Source organism: Cyprinodon tularosa, unplaced genomic scaffold (genome assembly GCF_016077235.1).
Source record: "Cyprinodon tularosa strain WSP-4 unplaced genomic scaffold, ASM1607723v1 ctg225, whole genome shotgun sequence".
Lineage (NCBI taxonomy): Eukaryota > Metazoa > Chordata > Actinopteri > Cyprinodontiformes > Cyprinodontidae > Cyprinodon > Cyprinodon tularosa.
Genome location: NW_024038839.1, coordinates 614,763 through 633,876, shown reverse-complemented (window position 1 = coordinate 633,876; position 19,114 = coordinate 614,763). Strand labels below are relative to the sequence as shown.

General features: G+C 39.6%; 1 protein-coding gene across 4 annotated transcripts in view; it reads left to right on the top strand.

Annotated features, from left to right (window-relative positions):
- exoc6b (exocyst complex component 6B) overlaps positions 1–19,114 on the top strand; it is a 145,783-nt gene that overhangs the window by 4,536 nt on the left and 122,133 nt on the right. For all 4 annotated transcript variants that reach the window (XM_038286421.1, XM_038286424.1, XM_038286423.1 and 1 more), the window contains exons 2-6: positions 12,335–12,500; positions 12,576–12,623; positions 12,696–12,786; positions 13,272–13,317; positions 18,146–18,350. In XM_038286421.1, coding sequence (XP_038142349.1) covers positions 12,335–12,500; positions 12,576–12,623; positions 12,696–12,786; positions 13,272–13,317; positions 18,146–18,350 — 556 coding nt within the window. The remainder of the gene's footprint in view (positions 1–12,334; positions 12,501–12,575; positions 12,624–12,695; positions 12,787–13,271; positions 13,318–18,145; positions 18,351–19,114) is intronic.

The window sequence follows — 19,114 nt, the reverse complement described above, 5'->3', positions numbered from 1 at the left end:
CATTTCAAATTCACCTGAGTATTAATCTTTTATAAAGCAGAGAACAACAACATGCAGGTCTTTAAACATGACTGATGAGAGGAAGTTGGAAACACTAAGAGACGGAGAGAGGCTAACATTTATCTTTGCACAGCATATGCCCCAATCTGATATCCTCTGCAGCATCTAGCCACTTTCCTGGCTAGATGGTGTATTTTTGTCCATCCTGATAAACTTCTTGTTGATCCCCACAGAATGAGGCTTCCACCGTTTCATGGAGTTATTGTGGTGTTAATTTTCCACCACATTCAGCGTTTTGCAAGGAAGCTAAAACAATACATTTATCATCTGATCTGACATGAACACATTCTTTAACATGAGCTGAATTCCCTAAACTTCAGCACGACATATCTTTTACATTTAAGGCCACATATATCCTGCATAGTTCAAGAGAGGTTCAAGGAATGTGTATATGTGGAACAGTTCCACTACTAGGCATGGCAATATATAAAGACCTGAACACACACAGGAAACTGTGTTTTATGAGGCCGTTGTTTTTAGCGCCCATTAAGAGTCAATGCGGATGAACACACCCCACAGGATTTTCTGCAAGGGGGCTTACGTAGCTCCAGCTAAGATAGACCCCAGGTCTATTTTAGTTTGAATACGTAACAATTCAGCTGCAATTTCATGGGTCTGACAGGAAGAGAGATGTTTTTGCAAAGTAAAAAACTTAGGGAAATACAAAATATAATCTGTCAACCGGATGGGAAAATAGTCAGGCTTGGAGTTGCAGATTGCGGCAGAGCAAACTTTTATATAAACAATCAATGCAACATTTCAATAAGCAGAATACTTTACCCATGATGGAAGGAGGAACTTTTCTGCAAGGGGGCTTGCGTGCAGTTTATCACTCTCCCCTCTATGGAAAAATGAGAAAAAAATCTTTGACAAACTTCATAGATCGGTCTGAGAAACCCCACTCACTGCCTCACCTAATGCCTATATAAACCCTCCCACAGCCTTTGTTTTTTCCTCCCTTTTTTCTTTGATGTTGGAATTTGTGGAACACAGAAAAAATCTGCACAGATCAGGATCTGCTCACCCCGTGTAGTAGGAGCCTCTCTATTTGCACTGCAGTCAGTGTGACATGGGCAAAAATCAGATTGAAGATGAAAAAGTTAACAATGTATAGTTAAATGGTGGCCGTGAAAATGCTGTGTGTGAGGCCTGTTCATGCATGCATCAACACAAAGGAGTGTGAAACATCTGATTGTGTGTGTGGTGGTGGGGGGGCTGCAGGTAATCAATTAGGCAGGAATCAATTGGTCTGCCCTGATTGGCCCATTAGCTTCCATTTGTAGATAATTGATTTGATGGAAAATCAAATATTTGTGTTTTATAAATCCAACCTGACTTGTTTTTCTCAACAATATGGACTTTTTTGCGCTAATGGAGTAAAGCTTCCCTGTTGTTGGTGCTGCAACCTCTGAGACCTTTCAGAAACTGGATTGCACACAGCTGGACTTCATCCACCTGAACCTTAAACATTGAAATTAGAGGTTTGATGGTTAAAAAATGGGTAAACCAACCAATGGAGGTAAAAATCCCTTTCAAGCCTCTGTACTTCTGTCAGCTCTGCTTCTCTAACTCACTTAAAACATTTAGATCTGTTCGCCCAGCGTAAGTATTCATTTTGTGATTATGCTCTGTCCTAACTGTGGCGTTTAGTAGCATCAATCTACAGGTGCTGGTCATAAAATTAGAATATCATGAAAAAGTAGATTGATTTCAGTAATTCCATTTAAAAAGTGAAACTTGTATATTATATTCATACATTACATACAAACTCATATATTTCAGATGTTTATTTTGTTTAATTTTGATGATTACAAATTACAACAAATGAAAATCTCAAATTCATCATATCAGAAAATTAGAATATTACTGAAGACCAATAAAAACAAAGGATTTATAGAAATGTTGGCCAACTGAAAAGTATGAACATGAAAAGTATGAGCATGTACAGCACTCAGTATTTAGTTGGGCCTCCTTTGGCCTGTATTACTGCAGCAATGCGGCGTGGCATGGAGTCGATCAGTCTGTGGCACTGCTCAGGTGTTATGATAGCCCAGGTTGCTCTAATAGTGGCTTTTAGCTCTTCTGAATTGTTGGGTCTGGTGTATTGCATCTTCTTCTTCACAATACCCCATAGATTTTCTATGGGGTTAAGGTCAGGAGAGTTTGCTGGCCAATTAAGAACAGGGATACCATGGTCCTTCAACCAGGTACTGGTAGCTTTGGCACTGTGTGCAGGTGCCAAGTCCTGTTGGAAAATGAAATCTGCATCTCCAAAAAGTTGGTCAGCTGCAGGAAGCATGAAGTGCTCTAAAACTTCCTGGTATGTGGCTGCGTTGACCCTGGACCTCAGAAAACACAATGGACCAACACCAGCAGATGACATGGCACCCCAAACCATCACTGACTGTGGAAACTTTACACTGGACTTCAAGCAACGTGGATGAAGTGCCTCTCTTCTTTTCCTCCAGACTCTGGGACCTTGATTTCCAAAGGAAATGCAAAATTTACTTTCATCAGAGAACATGACTTTGGACCACTCACCAGCAGTCCAGTCCTGTTTCTCTTTAGCCCAGGCAAGACGCTTCTGACGCTGTCTGTGGTTCAAGAGTGGCTTGACACAAGGAATGCGACAGCAGAAACCCATGTCTTTCATACGTCTGTGTGTGGTGGTTCTTGAAGCACTCACTCCAGCTGCAGTCCACTCTTTGTGAATCTCCCCCACATTTTTGAATGGGTTTTGTTTCACAATCCTCTCCAGGGTGCGGTTATCTCTCTTGCTTGTACACTTTTTTCGACCACATCTTTTCCTTCCCTTCGCCTCTCTATTAATGTGCTTGGACACTGAGCTCTGTGAACAGCCAGCCTCTTTAGCGATGACCTTTTGTGTCTTGCCCTCCATGTGCAAGGTGTCGATGGTCGTGATTTGGACAACTGTCAAGTCAGCAGTCTTCCCCATGATTGTGTAGCCTATAGAACTAGACTGAAAGACCATTTAAAGGCCTTTGCAGGTGGTTTGAGTTAATTAGCTGATTAGAGTGTGGCACCAGGGGCCATCAATTTTGAACCTTTTCACAATATTCTAATTTTCTGATATGATGAATTTGAGATTTTCATTTGTTGTCATTTGTAATCATCAAAATTAAACAAAATAAACATCTGAAATATATGAGTTTGTATGTAATGTATGAATATAATATACAAGTTTCACTTTTTAAATGGAATTACTGAAATCAATCTACTTTTTCATGATATTCTAATTTTATGACCAGCACCTGTAATCTGTAGCAGCAGGGAGATACTCCGTCCACTTCAGATGGAAAGCACCTTGTTGAATTATTGATTCCCTCTGATGGTCTGTGGCCTTTACCAATCTGCAGTTGGTCAATTGAAAGTTTTGTCCAGAAATAGCTGTGGAATCATCCAGAGGAATCTATTCTCTTTACATGAATCATGTAATGTTTTTTTCTATTATTTATAGAATGGACATTAACATTAATCCTTCTTTAGAATTGATTTCCCTGCTGTAGTTCCCCCAGTCTGTGGGTTTGGTGCCCTGCAGTATCGGCAGCAGTGAGCAGGTCGAGGCTGGCTGCTAAATTCCTCCCTCACCGATGAACCGAACAGCAGGAAGACTCACTCAGGTCACAGATATTCACCAGTGGACCAAGTTTTTCTAGGCATGACTGCAGCTCATTCTGTATTTATAGATGGTAATTAATCACCGTGGTTACTGGCTTCCTGTCACTGAGGATTTCTCTTTTGGACTGAGTGATGTGGGAGAAAATACAGTTTCAACTTTACCATGTAGAGAAGGAGATGTTTTTTTTTTTTTTTTTTTTTTTTTTTTAGAAACTTAGAGTTTTGCTTTAAAGTATCTAAAATGTTTTTAATGTTAAGGTGGAAGAGTTTTCCTGTAGGACAATTTAAGGCTTGAAACATTTATAACTTCAGACAAAAGTTTTTATAGATCTTTATCCAGATTTTTATCCTGTGATCTTCAGCATTCATTCTCTTAAGAGGGAACACCATCCAAATTAAAGAATATTACATTAGTAAGCCAAATGTCAGCTGAGGAGACATCAAATTCCAAACAATACTGGGATATGGTGCTGTGCTGCCTTCATGTGTTATCGTAATTATGGAGAAATACCAAAAACTAGGCGATATGGCCTAAGAATCACCGATTTAAAAAAAAGTTTGAATCGAATTATGATTTTTCTTTCAATTTTCCCCCCTACATATTAACCTCTGAAATCTACCCGATTGCCATCGCTCCGTTGGGCATATTTACATTTAACACAAAATAACACCGGCTAATCTTTCAACAATACAGAAATGCTATACATCCTTAGAAAGCTTAAACCATAAAGTTCATTTTATGGACACCATGAGCACCAAAGCACAATTATTAAAGATATAGTAGTGTGTTAATTCCAAATTTTTAAGATAACTTCCTACATTTGAAGTGATCCTGATGCTGTCCGTAAGGGTCCACAGATAAAAAGTAATCCAGGATATTCGTAATAAAAACATTTCATAATGAGAAAATCGCCACATAAAGTCAATTTTTTTACAGTGGGAAAGTTTCATCCTTATAGCAAATGCTAACCATCTTGCTAATTACCTTAGCTTCCACAAACATGTCTGGTTGATGTTTGTTTTCATCACCTTCCCGCCTAGGTTTCTAGCTGAGGTCTGTTGGTTTGTTTGGGGTTACTCATACTAGAGAGACTGGAATTTTTCATATTCTGCTGGACGCCTCTGTTTGCTGAAAATGGTGCAAAAAAATTCTCTGGTTCTGTTGCCTTTAAGCAAATGTTGTTTTGTGAGATTTCTTGCTCTTCGTCTGTCGCAGCAAACCCAAACCAGTTCCAAAAAGCAGATGATTTTTTTTTTTTTTTTTTAAGACCTAACTTCCCATTCTCAGCGGTAGCCATGATGTCGCTCGCTGAACTGCACCATGGGAGTAATACTCCAACTACGCCAAAAATTGTGCCATACTACAAAAAAAAAAAATCAATTTTTTTTTAATCGCCTGCAAAAAATGTAATTTTATTAAATTAATTTAATGATTTTTTTTTTGCACCAAAAACGGTATGTGATCACCAACTCATGCTGTAATCTCTACTAGAAACTGGAAAAGTTTTACAATACCCGAACATGGCGAAGAAACTATTCCCTGCTACGGTACTCTAACTACTCTCTATTAGTACTGCATTATTTAATATTATCTTGCGTTGTGTTTATAGGCTTCTATTGTGTTTATAGGTTTATAGGTTTATAGGCTTATAGACTATCCTGAACTGCTGCTTGGAGAAGAATGTTATTCCAGAGTTTTATTGTCATTACACTGTCACAAGTAGAGAGCAACAAAATTCACTCTCTGCATTTAACCATCCCCTTGGGGAGCAGTGGGCTGCCCTTTTGTTGCACTAGGGGAGCAGTGTGGGGTCAAGGGTCTTTGCTCAGGGACCCAGAGTGGCAGTCTGTCTGTGGGAGTACGCTGGGGTAGATTCTCAGTCATCCATGTCATAGTCATTCCAGAAAAGTTGGCCTATTCAGCCAGTCCAGCAATTCCCTTTATCGACGCCCCTTTCAGAGATAGACAGGTATGAGGCATTGCAGGCTAACAAAAGAAGCCAATGATCCAGAATTCCAAATGGTTGGACCCGTTGGTCTGTTTCAATTAGCTTGTTTTCTAAGCAGAAACAAGGATTTGTTGGGCTGCTGTATAAAGCAACTCAATGCTAATGCTGACATTTGAATTAAAAAAGCTTCCCTGATGGGAAGCGAAGCATCTTTAAGCTTGGAAAAAAAGTCCAGCGGTTTTTTGTTTTTTTTTGTTTACTTTTTTGGAAAGTCCGTGGGAATAGGTTATCTTTAACATTCTAGGATTTCTTTCTTTTCTTCCATCTTAATGTAGAGATGGGATCATATTGTGTTGTTTAAATGTTTTCAGACTGTAAGTTTGTATGTTGAGCAATAAAATCCATTTTAACTTTCTCAATTTTTTTTCGTTTTTTATTTAAAGGTGCCAGTCTGTCTAAGTTAAGTTGATTAAATTGCTTTTCCACCTTTTTAAACATGCGCTGCGACGTTGGATAGAAATCTTAAGGACTTACCCAAGGTTAGCATCTCTGGGGTTATGTTTATTTATATGTACTTGAGTCACCGTCTGACAGAAGGTGGACTTTAGTGCATATTCTTGCTTTTCTACTCCCTACTGGCCTCTCTAAGAGATTTTTTTTTTAAAGCCAATTCTGATTAAACATGCAGGAACATGGAGTGGTGGAGACTAAAGAAACCTTTTTTCCCCTCACCTCTGGGTGCTTTATGCCGTCCACTCTGTGAGCTCCACCCAGCTGTTAGCAGCAGCTGGTTGAAGCTGTACGTTTTGTGGTTTCCTTCTGTACGGACATGCGTACGGTTTATTTCTGGCTGGTTTGTGGTCGCTCGCTGTAATCACTCTGATACATACACATCCTCTGGAGTGGCTTTAAAACTGTTGGTGACCATGGAAACAGCAATATAATAATTTAAGGTTTTCAGTGTTCAGTAATACCAATGTTTTAGTACAGGTCTAAAAGCAGCCTGAGTCTGTAGATGTTTTAACTTGCTTCTTGAGGGAGAAGAAGCAACTTGTTAGCGCCGACACACCCTGCTGAGTCATAACCCGCCCTGACCCTCATTCACACCCAGCTGCTAGTGATCCTCTAAGTGGGTTAAGATCCTATTTAGTCAGCTGTGGAGCTGTCAGCAATAAGATGCTTGGATTAGAGGAGATCAGGGCTGCAACTTGTTTGATTATTTGTATTCAAATGACTGAGTTATTATCAGATAGCAAAAAGTTTTTAATCAGAGATTCTTTATTGAAGTTAAAAAAAAAGTGAAGTTAAAACTTCGCTCCTTGATTGAACATATTTACAAAGTTTTTCCACTTAAATACAAAAGTTATCTAATATTTTGTAGAGTTTTTGCTTGATTACTGCATCATTACTTCTTTTCAGAAGTATTGACATTGCTGAAAACCCATTTAAATTATCGGTACTCAGACGCTGTATCCGGATGCAACACTAGATTGGCATGGTATCGAAAATAACTAAATATGAGCAAGTAAAAGCCAAAAGGGGTTGCATTGGACCCCCACGCCAAAACAATGGCAAAAGTTTGAACCTGGAAAAAAAATCTGCAAGCTTGAAGAAAAATCCATAAATGCAGAAAACATAAACAAACTTGAATGTGAAAATTGGTTTTGAATGATTTACTCTTCCTTTCTTTTATTCAAACTTGTGGCCCTAATTTAGCTCTATGTATTTGTTGATATGCTGCAGAATTCGCCTGCAAACCACTTAAATATAATCTCCTATAACAATGTTGCAACTTGTATTGGAAAAATGTACATTTCTGCAAATGGGATTCCATATATGAAGCTATATTTTCATTTTTTTAATTTTCTCCTTAAATTTTTTGTACAAGATATTTTGATGAGCTAAAATGGTAGGTGTCTTTTAATTTATGTGCATATTTAACAACTTATAAGTTATATTAGTTTTCTTATAATAAAACCTTTGTTTTTTAAGAATCTGTTTCTTATATATTTGAATTTTCCTTTTAGTTATCAGTGGTGCAGTTTACATTTTTCTGCAGCAAATGAAAACATGCATTCATCATGTAGTGCATGGGTGTAACTTTGTGATGAAAGTTGGTGTCTATGCTTCTGATGCCTCTGCAACCATCAAATCTGTCTCTGAGTGCGACCACGCCACCGCGCAGAGGTCCTGCAACCGTTGTTGCGCACCTCAAAATTAATCCTGACTGTGGGTCGGTTGGTTGCAAACCTGCGCAGATCTCAAGCGGGAGTCCGCAGACAAAAAGCAGCTGTGATTGGTCCTTGGTATGCCTTTCTGGATGTGTGGTTGTCCTTCTCGATTCGAGGAAAAACTACAATGGACAACCTACGCGTCGCCTTTGTTTTTTGCCCACTCCATTAACAGACCCCGTTCCTCTTTGATGTCTAGCAACTCTAGATCCATCTCCTTGAACGTGATATCTTGCAGACGCGCCATTGTTGATTTGGAAGATAAACACCGTCCCCGCCGAAGTTCTCTTGACCATCCGCCAAAGTCTTGGCGCGTTCTCCAATAGACTCCCCTTTGCGCTTTGGCGGGAAACTGCTGTGTGCCCCTAGAAATTCCAGACCCAGTGGAGAAGCGACCAGACCCAAGCGACATTTGATGTGTGCAGATGCAGAAGTCTAATCTGTCCTTAAGGGTGGAGGCTGATGGACCTACCATACAAACGCTTTCAAAAGGGTTTGTATTTTCCAAAATTGAGCTCAAACATCTATTTATTGAACGCTTTCCTATTGTTGAGTACACAAAAGAACCAAAACACACTGATATTTATATTTATGAGTAGTTAGACATTAATGTATATAAAAAAAAAGGATTAATAACAGCAGATTCCAATCCCATCAGCAATATATCATGCATATGGACACAATTTCAGTTTCATCCATCCATCTCCAGTTGATTGATGGATATTTTCCCTTTCAGCTACATCATTGATTATCCTCCTTCAAAAGCAGCAAAATCTAATTTAGAAATTTGTCCAACCTATTGCTGAGAGCCAAAGTCTATGTATTGAAATTATTGGTGGGGACACGTCCACACCAGTCCATCAGAAAGTTACGCCTGTAATTTACTGTTCAGTTTACAAAATGCACCTTTAGGACACTCAAAGTAAATGTGGATCTGTTGCGGTTTGACACTGACAGAGCTGCTCCATGGTCCCTGCTGAGTCCAGCAGTTTAATAATGCCAGGCTGCATATCTGGTTGCAATCAGAGTCCAATCTCTGAACTATTGGCACAGTTTCAAACGCTTTCTGGATAAGTCAATATTTCTTGAAAGGATCTTGCCTTTAAGATCATGAACTGTCTGAAGCAAACTAGAAACGAGGTTGTTTTACGTCTTGACTTTAACAAACCTCCCCCCCACGTCCGTGAGGTCATCCCACTGGTGGCTCCTGTGTTTGTTTGTGTCTAAAGAAAGACTCGCTGTGGCGTCAGAGCTGCTCTCTATTGTACAAGTCGGGCATTTCCCGGTCAGCATCAGGAAGGCTGAGGAGGGGAGTTGGAGCTGCACACAGGTGTGTGTGTGTGTGTGTGTGTGTGTGTGTGTCATATTAGCAAAGGAAAAAACACAGGAAGAACCTTTTTATCTCTAAAATTAAAGTATTTTCTGCTAACTTTCTTTACTTTTGACATATTCTACATCTGTATCTGAGTTTTATTACTTTATCAAACACCCAAAAATATTTTATATCAAACCATTTTTTATTTTCTTTTACCTTTTAACCTCCCAAAGTCTCTTCCAGTCATACAACTGATCTTATTGGATGCTACAAAGGAAAGAAAATAACTAGACTTGTGGAAAACTACTGCAACTTCTGCTGGTTTCCTGACGGCACAGTGAACAATTTTAGGAAATAAGACCAAAAACTCTCCTTACCCTATGTGACCCTATAAAGAAGGAGCTTGTTATCTCAGTGGATTATTTTGGGGTTATTTGAAGGCAACACTTGCAAGAAAAAGGAAAAGAAGTTATCAGCTCTGAGTGCTGCAGATCAATGATCTCTGTAGGACTTTGGATTCATTTAAATCAGTTGCCTCTAAGTTGGTTAAATATGCATCAGAATAAGTTTTCATATTTAAACAAGCACTTGGTCATTAAGGTGACTGAACGAGGCAGTGAGTTTAAAGCTCCCAAGACTGTTTTAAACGATAATTTTAAATGGGACTAAAACATCTGGCTTTACAGGTTGTGGCAGCGTCTGTTTTTCTGTTTTTATCAGGGAACATTATCACAGCTTAAAGATGTAGATATGAGGACTGGGGGATGGGTGACAGGCTGAGGGAAAAATAACCACCTAATCTTGGAGCTGGAATGTTTCCTGTTTTGGATTTTAAAATTATTTTAGTAAAAATGCTAACCTGTAGATCTTATAAAATTAGGGCTCAATAAGAGAGATGGGTTTTCCAAAGATACCTTTCAGAATAATAGCTTGAGAACTGGAAGGAGCTATAAATTAAAATGATTAAAATCATTTTGTCATTGTTTTTCAAAACTAGGCTACGTGTTCTATTGTTTTCAGAGTACAAATGAAAAGTATATATTTTAATTGTTCAAAATAACAGCTTTCCTTTGAAAGGAGTTCGATCATTTGTTTTCAATTATAATCACAAAGTCTTTCAGTGAGTTAAAGGTTTGCTTGTTATACTCTACTATACACCATAAAGTGAGATTAAAAACAAATTTATTCAAAACATGTGAAACAAAATACAGTTTCCATTTCAAAGAAATGAATATTCACCTAAAAAAAACAAAAACTCTGCATTAAATCCAGAAAAAATATTTAAGGAGGGTTCCAGTTTGTAGTGTGATTTCTTTTAAATTATTTTTTATTTTAAATGGAAACCTTCATCATAGCTATGCTATCAAATAAAGCTAATCTCTCTTGTGAGGCTTAGAAAGAGAATACATTTTTATGTCCATTGATATTTTCTTTATTTTTTCCCCTGGCTCTTCTCTCCTTTTACTGCAAAACAGGCCTTTGTGCAGACAGCTCATTGCTGGCATGGAGACAATAGTCCACGTTGCTCTACTTTGTAACTAACATACCAGCATGTGGTGATTTTCCCACTATTGTGCAATAACAGTGCATTGAAACCAGCGCAGCTGTAGTGAAATAATAATAACGGCCACAGATGTATGACTGACTGACTCTGATATGAAGCACATGCTGAGGGGAAAACATCTAGATCATCACAAAAGTAGATTCTGATGGGCATAAAGGGGCATTATGTTGTCATTTTTGTGCTTTGTTGTATTTTTTATTTTTATCAAGGCTTATAGATATATATTTTTTTAGATAGAAGCTGTATTAGTGCTTAGAATTGTTATATAAAAGTGGAGTTCCTCTTTCTTAATACATTTCCTTTTTTTTTTTTTTTGAGAAATAAAGCTTACAAATCAATTTCAAAATAAAAGCCTCATCATGTCTCATTGAACAGTTTAACCAAAACTTCTCAAATATTCCTTAATGGCCTAAGCTAGAGCTGGATCTGGATGGGGTTTTATCTTCAAAATAAAACTTACTGGAAGCCTAAATTAGAATAATAACTCACCCATCGCGGGTGGTCTTCCCCCCTTTTTTTCTTTTGGGGTCACTGCCTGGAGTAGCACCACGGGTACCACTGATGCCTTGAACTACCAGCTCTTCTCTGAGATCCTGGTATTTCTCTAGTTTCTCATGTTTACAATTGGTCAGTAAAATACTCTGTATGTAAACAGATATTGGGGTTTAGAGCAGTCGTTAAAAATAGTTTGTGGAAATAAAACCCTCCTTTAAAGATGACTGGTAGAGTGTTATAAGTCTAATAAATCCATAAGTTTATCTCCACCAAAAGGCTTATGGACGCTAGTTTTCAGATGAATGCAACAGCTGACCTTTGATTTGATCATTTTGTTCACCAAAGCTGAAGGAAAAACCATGAATTATCAGTAAGAACTGTCAGATCCCCTTGAATATCTCCACCTGTCTGAGCTGTGGGGTTGTACAAAGTGGTATTAATGAGCCCACACTGCCCCCTAGCTGACATGTATGGGTATTGCAGCTGGTTATTTGCTTAAACTAGAGCTGCAACTAACAATTATTTTGCAAATCGAATAATCGGTCTATAATTTTTTGATAATTCCATTAATAAGCGGATAGCTCAAGATTGCTTAAAGAAGACTTGAAGAAATTAAACAAGGTGAAACTTTTCCACTTAAGGAGTTCTCAATAAAGCATGTCTTAAATGTAAAATGTTGATATATTTTCTTACAATCTTAGTATAAATACTGCTTTAAGTAGGTCGCTCTGTCAGCTATAGGCAAATTAACGGTTAATTGATTACTTTATTAGCTGAGAATTATTTTAATAATTGAGTAATCTGATTAATTGTTTCAGCCCTACTTTATACTTAGTAAAGTAGCCAGAATGCAGATGTAAAATGGTGAAACTCACACTTCAGAGAGTTGAAAACCATGGACTTGTTTCATATACTTAACCTTTTATCTAATTTAAATAGACATTTAGTTTAATACCAGATGTTTGTCCTTCACCTTTAGTTTTTATAATTTTCCTCAATTTTCTCCTAATTGTTTTGGTTTTATTCTAGTTTGACTTTAACAGTTTGAGTCTGGAGCTGAATTTGGTCTGATTCTTCCCAGGTCGGTGTACGATGGTCAGGAACATGGCCTCTTCATGGAGAAGCTCGACGCCCGGATCAGGAACCATGACAGAGAGATTGAGAAGATGTGCAACCACCACTTCCAGGGTTTTGTGGACTCCATCACGGAGCTGCTCAAAGTTCGAGGAGAGGCCCAGAAGCTGAAGGTGAGAAAGAACAAGCAGGCGAGGTTTATCAAGAAACACCGGAGAGGACAGCTTTAACCTGCTCTTATCTTTCAGAGTCAGGTCATTGAAACCAACATACGTCTCCAGGAGGAAGGCAAAGGGGTAAGTGTGGGTTTCTAATTTAAAAAAAGGATGAATAGTGAAGCCCTCTAACTCTGTTCCTTCTCCTTTCAGCTCGTCTGTTCGATGGAGGAGCTGAAACAGTGCCGAGTGCAGCAGATGAACATCGCTACCACCATTGACAAGCTGACCCACTGCCTGCCAGGTAACGCAGAACACAGTGGGTCAGGATCCATGCTGGAACTGATCCAGGTGTCTCTAGCCGGTATTTTAGGAATTGCTCAGGTTTAACCAACTGATTCTGGTTAACAGTCCACGAGATAACAACAAAGTGTAAGCCTGGTGAGTGTGAGCAAGGCTTCATGTTTAGTTTGAATACATAGGAGACGTATTTGGATCGGAATACAAAAGACCCTACATGTGGTGAGATTTTAAAGAAGCATTTGGGTTCTTTAAGTCTTTTTAGATCCAGTCTGTATAGGCATGACTGTAGGATGATCTCTTCATGCTTGAGGTTAATGATGAGCTGGAAACAGACGGCTGCACCTTAGGTGCACTAAGCAGCGCTATCAAAGATCCCTCCTCTTGTTATTATACTCTATGATAAAGAAAATTGAATTGTAACACACTTGACATTTAAAGAAATAACCAAATTACTGAAGCTTTGTTGTCTCTTTCTGGCTTCTTCAGTTCTGGAAATGTACGGCCGATTACAGGAGCAGATGAAGGCCAAAAGGTACGTCTGTGAGAAGCTTTTTTGATTGAGACCTGAAACGGACATGGCAACATTATCATCGTCCTGTTTACAGGATGAAATAAAAGATTTAAAATGGTGTGAAAATATAAGGATAAAGTCAATTAAAAATCAAAATAAGAATAATAACAATTAAAACTGAGCATGATTATGAATTTTATCGACAGTAAAAAGTATTTAAAACACGCAGTGAAAATGTGGCAGATGGAAATGTTGATAATTTAAAACTTATGTACCAGTTTGAACTGGTGGGATTTTATTTTTTTATCCAAGACATCACCTGAGAAAGGTAAAAGAGATGGTTGAAGATAAAATATATCAGAGGGATGTAGAGGGATTTATAATATGGACTTGTTATCCAGTTCAGCGTGTTTTACAAATTCAACAAAGTACATGAGCTCTGGTACTCTAGTCTGTCGGAATGTATTAAAGAGGGTTTGATTCGAAATCTAAGAGGTTGATGTTGGAGCAGCCTGTTATTCTAACCAACTAGTGAGGAAAATAAGTGTTTGAACACCCTTCTATTTTGCAAGTTCTCCCTCCCACTTAGAAATCATGGAGGGGTCTGAAATTGTCATCGTAGGTGCATGTCCACTGTGAGAGACAAATAAAAAACAAAAAATTAATCCAGAAATCACAATATTTGATTTGTTTAACTATTTATTTCTGTGATACAGCTGCAAAAAAGTATTTGAACACCTGTTAATATTTGCTACAGTAGCCTCTGTTTGCATTTCCAGATGTCAAACATTTCCACAGATTTTCACCAGGTTAGCACACACTGTAGGAGGGATTTTGGCCCACTCCTCTACACAGATTTTTTCTAGACCAGTCAGGTTTCTGGGCTGTCACTCAGATTCTCTGTTGGGTTTAGGTCTGGAGACTGGCTAGGCCACGCCAGGACCTTGATATGTTTCTTACAGAGCCCCTCCTTAGTTATCCTGGCTGTGTGCTTCAATTCATTGTCATGTTTGCAGACCCCGCCTCGTCCCATCTTCAATGCTCTAACTGAGGGAAGGAGGTTGTTCCAAAAATCTCTCAATGCATGGCCCTGGTCATCCTCTCCTTAATACAGGGCAGTAGCCCTGTCCCATGTACAGAAAACACCCCCAAAACATGATGCTACCACCCCCATGCTTCACAGTAGGGATGCTGTTCTTGGGATGGTACTCATCAATCTTCTTCCTCCAAACACGGTTAGTGGAATTATGACCAAACAGTTCTATTTTGGTCTCATCTGACCACATGACTTTCTACCATGACTCTTTTGGATCATCCAAATGGTCATTGGCAAACTTGACCTTAACATGTGCTGGTTCAAGCAAGGGGACCTTCCGTGCCATGTATCATTTCAAACCACAATGTATTAAAGGCTGGTTATCCTCCCGCAGCAGTGTTTTGCAGTGAGCTTGACGCAGACGTTTTTGATTTAGGCCCAATATTGAAGCCTGGTTTGCGCTATGCCATTCCACGGCCCAACGCAAGAGGGACAATCACGAACTAGCTGTGGGTCTAGATACGGCCGAGACGGTGAGGAAGTGGGGGCAAGTTTGTGTGACAACGGGGGGACATGAGGACGAAAAAGAGCGGGGATCCAGGTGGAAAAAGGGTGTCAGTGTTCTTATGCACCTCGCTCTTCTAGCTGGTCCATCTTCAAGTGTCGTTTTCCACAATGGCGGTCATACAAACAAAAAAAGCCAATAAGGTACCAAACAGGAGATATGCATAGTGCAGAGCAGATCTAGATTTGCCCAATCAGAGGCCTCCTGTCTGCGGCACTATCTGCGGTCACCTACAATTTTGGAGAGGAGCACCAGTAGGGCTGGGCGATAATTCAATAACGATATACACTATATTGCCAAAAGTATTTGCTCACCTGCCTTGACTCACATATGAGCTTAAGTGACATCCCGTTCCTAATCCATAGGGTTCAATATGACGTCGGTCCACCCTTTGCAGCTAGAACAGCTTCAACTCTTCTGGGAAGGCTGTCCACAAGGTTTAGGAGTGTGTTTATGGGAATTTTTGACCATTCTTCCAGAAGCGCATTTGTGAGGTCGCACACTGATGTTGGACGAGAAGGCCTGGCTCTCAGTCTCCGCTCTAATTCATCCCAAAGGTGTTCTATCGGGTTGAGGTCAGGACTCTGTGCAGGCCAGTCAAGTTCATCCACACCAGACTCTGTCATCCATGTCTTTATGGACCTTGCTTTGTGCACTGGTGCACAGTCATGTTGGAAGAGGAAGGGGCCAGCTCCAAACTGTTCCCACAAAGTTGGGAGCATGGAATTGTCCAAAATGTCTTGGTATGCTGAAGCATTCAGAGTTCCTTTCACTGGAACTAAGGGGCCAAGCCCAGCTCCTGAAAAACAACCCCACACCATAATCCCCCCTCCACCAAACTTTACACTTGGCACAATGCAGTCAGACAAGTACCGTTCTCCTGGCAACCGCCAAACCCAGACCCGTCCATCAGATTGCCAGATGGAGAAGCGCCATTCGTCACTCCAGAGAACGCGTCTCCACTGCTCTAGAGTCCAGTGGCGGCGTGCTTTACACCACCGCATCCGACGCTTTGCATTGCACTTGGTGATGTATGGCTTGGATGCAGCTGCTCAACCATGGAAACCCATTCCATGAAGCTCTCTGCGCACTGTTCTTGAGCTAATCTGAAGGCCACATGAAGTTTGGAGGTCTGTAGTGATTGACTCTGCAGAAAGTTGGCGACCTCTTCGCACTATGCGCGTCAGCATCCGCTGACCCCGCTCCGTCAGTTTACGTGGCCTACCACTTCGTGGCTGAGTTGCTGTCGTTCCCAAACACTTCCATTTTCTTATAATACAGCTGACAGTTGACTGTGGAATATTTAGGAGCGAGGAAATTTCACGACTGGATTTGTTGCACAGGTGGCATCCTATCACAGTTCCACGCTGGAATTCACTGAGCTCCTGAGAGCGACCCATTCTTTCACAAATGTTTGTAAAAACAGTCTGCATGCCTAGGTGCTTGAATTTATACACCTGTGGCCATGGAAGTGATTGGAACACCTGATTCCAATAATTTGGATGGGTGAGCAAATACTTTTGGCAATATAGTGTATATCGATCGATAGACGTGTGGCGCAATAGAAAAAAAGAGGGTCGATAAAAAAGAAACGCAGTTTTCCTTCCTTCTCATTGTAGCCTAGCATGTAGGTTTATGCTAGTCACTGCTTCCTCCCAACCAATCACAATCGCGGACCCAGGCACGCCGTCACAAAGCGCCGCCCTCTCAAACCACAACACAGAGCACATGAAGATGCAGCAAGGAGAGGCGGAGGAAATTGTTCCAAAAAAGGGTTTTTGTAGTTCGGCAGTCTGGCAGTATTTCGGTCATGGCAAGTCGGACCAAAAACAAACCACAGTCATCTGGAAAATGTGTAGGAAACCAGTGAAAACGAAGTCTGATAACGCAACCAACTTTTTTTTTATTTTTTATTTTTTTATATCGTCTCTCTCAGCCGCTCACACCCGCAGGAGTACGAGCTGTGTAGGCCCCGACGTGGCTCTCCTCCGAGGAATCTTCGGAAAATATATATATATTTTCAGTTCTGGGCAGTTTCCCACGTAGTTCTAACAATTGAGATAAAAATGCTGAGGGGCCAGAAACTTCAAAGTAATAACTCAGGTTAAAGCAGGAAACGGGGGCGGCGGCGGCGGTGGGGGGGCATTTTTTTATTTGTTATATTTATTTTGGTCACTTTAGTTTATTCTTTGTCAGTATTTAATAACATAACTCAGGTCTCTTAAGTTATTTTTCTTTAAAACAATTCTGTTATGGTTAAAAAAGTTGGTTAAATAAAGATTTAATTCGAAGTCTGTGTTTGTGTTTTTTATTAAAATTAAATCATTTAGCAATATTATAAAAGTCCAGGCAGAGCTGCACATAAAATATGGTTTCAAATCTTTTCAATAATTATCGATATCGATCAATATGCATTTTTTTTTTATCGATAAGCTTTTTTTCTATATCGCCCAGCCCTAAGCACCAGAGTGTCTGTGGAAGGGGCGGGGGCATATCTGCGTTAACTACGAAACTCACGCAGGCATAAATCATCCTTTAGTGTATTACCAACAGTAACCGTGGAAACGGTGGTTCCAGCTCTTTTTGTAGGACCATCTCTGTGTAGTTCTTGGCTGATTCTCACATTTAAGATCATTGAGACCTAATGGTGACATCTTACATGGAGCTGCAGCCTGAGGGAGATCGACAGTCATGTCAAATACTTATTTTCTCATTATAGATGGTGAGAACTTTACAACATGCAATGCAATTTGAACGAAGTACACTGAATAATCAAAGTTAAACGTGGAGTGTTTCAGCAGCCAAGTGCGTTATTTCTTTTAGCCATTAGATGGCGCCAATAGGCTGTACAGAGAGAGGGGGGAAATGTTTTTTTCCAGGTCTGACCTGTTGAACAGTCATGTTGATCATAAACCGGTCGTATGTTTTTGTTTTTCCTCTTTTCGTCTCATGGCTGCTGTTTTCAGGGAGAACGGGCAGGAGGCGGCCTGCTGTGAGTGTTTCACAGATGTTCGGTGTTTCACAGTGTTTTGGTTGAATGTGATGTTGATTCCCTCTGAGGTGAATTGGATTGTGTTTATTTCTGTGTGCTAAGATGCTATTAGTTTAATCATATTGCATTAACAAGAAATCAGGTTTATTAGATGGTGTGGACACCTAGGGGATATACAGCAAAACTCCCTGCTTCACATCAGGCTAACCCAGGAAAAGTACAATATAAGTTGTTTTCTTTTATTTGGTTGCTGCAGGTACTATCCTGCTTTACGGACTTTAGAGCAGCTGGAACACACGTGTCTTCCTAGAGCCGGTCAGTACCGGTTCTGCTCCATCATGGCAGAGAACATCCCCAAACTGAGGACGCACATCCGGGACACCGCCATGACGCAGCTCAGAGACTTCCTGGAAAGCATCCGCAAACACTCGGACAAGATTGGAGAGACGGCCATCAGACAGGTACGCAGCGATTAAACTGCCTGAATTCACATCACACACAGTCAGCATTTCAGTACACTACAATCAGTACAACGGGAATAAACAGCAGCTTTTATGAAGTCAGACGTAGACCTATTGTTCACCCTTAGAGGGGCTTTATAAGAGCATTTTATCTAGTTAATTCCAGGATCTGTATTTAATTGATGGGGGTTAATTGAAAACCAAAAATTCACAAAATAATCCTTTTCAGTAAAAAAAAAAACCCTTGCACCTAATTTATGGAAGAAACAATCATATAAGTACAGAAACACAAATGTTTATATTCCGCAATCCATTATTTAGGTTATTTATTAATCAGATTGGTTGAAAGTAGTAATAATTTAGAATCATTGTTAAGAAACCATTCATGTTTTACGAAATCTTCTTTAAAATGATTTGTATAAAACAAAAGTGTGAAGAATAGATTAACATTCATTTAGTATTTATATTGCAATTCCTTTAGTTGAAAATGGTAAAAATATATATATATTTGTTGCAAAAAACTATAAAAAAGGAATTTAATATTAGGTGTAAATGGACATTAAAGTTTTATGTCTAATGACAGAACTGCGACAGGTATCTGCATAAATCATTGCTTTTTAGAGCTCGACATTTACTGTCCAACATGCAACATTTAATGCAATTAAAACGTATAAAACTGAGGCGACTTTTTCCTCCTTAAGCCATTTACTAAAACAGAACATTTCACCAGAGACTTGTTTGGTTTCTCAGATGTAGTCTTACTT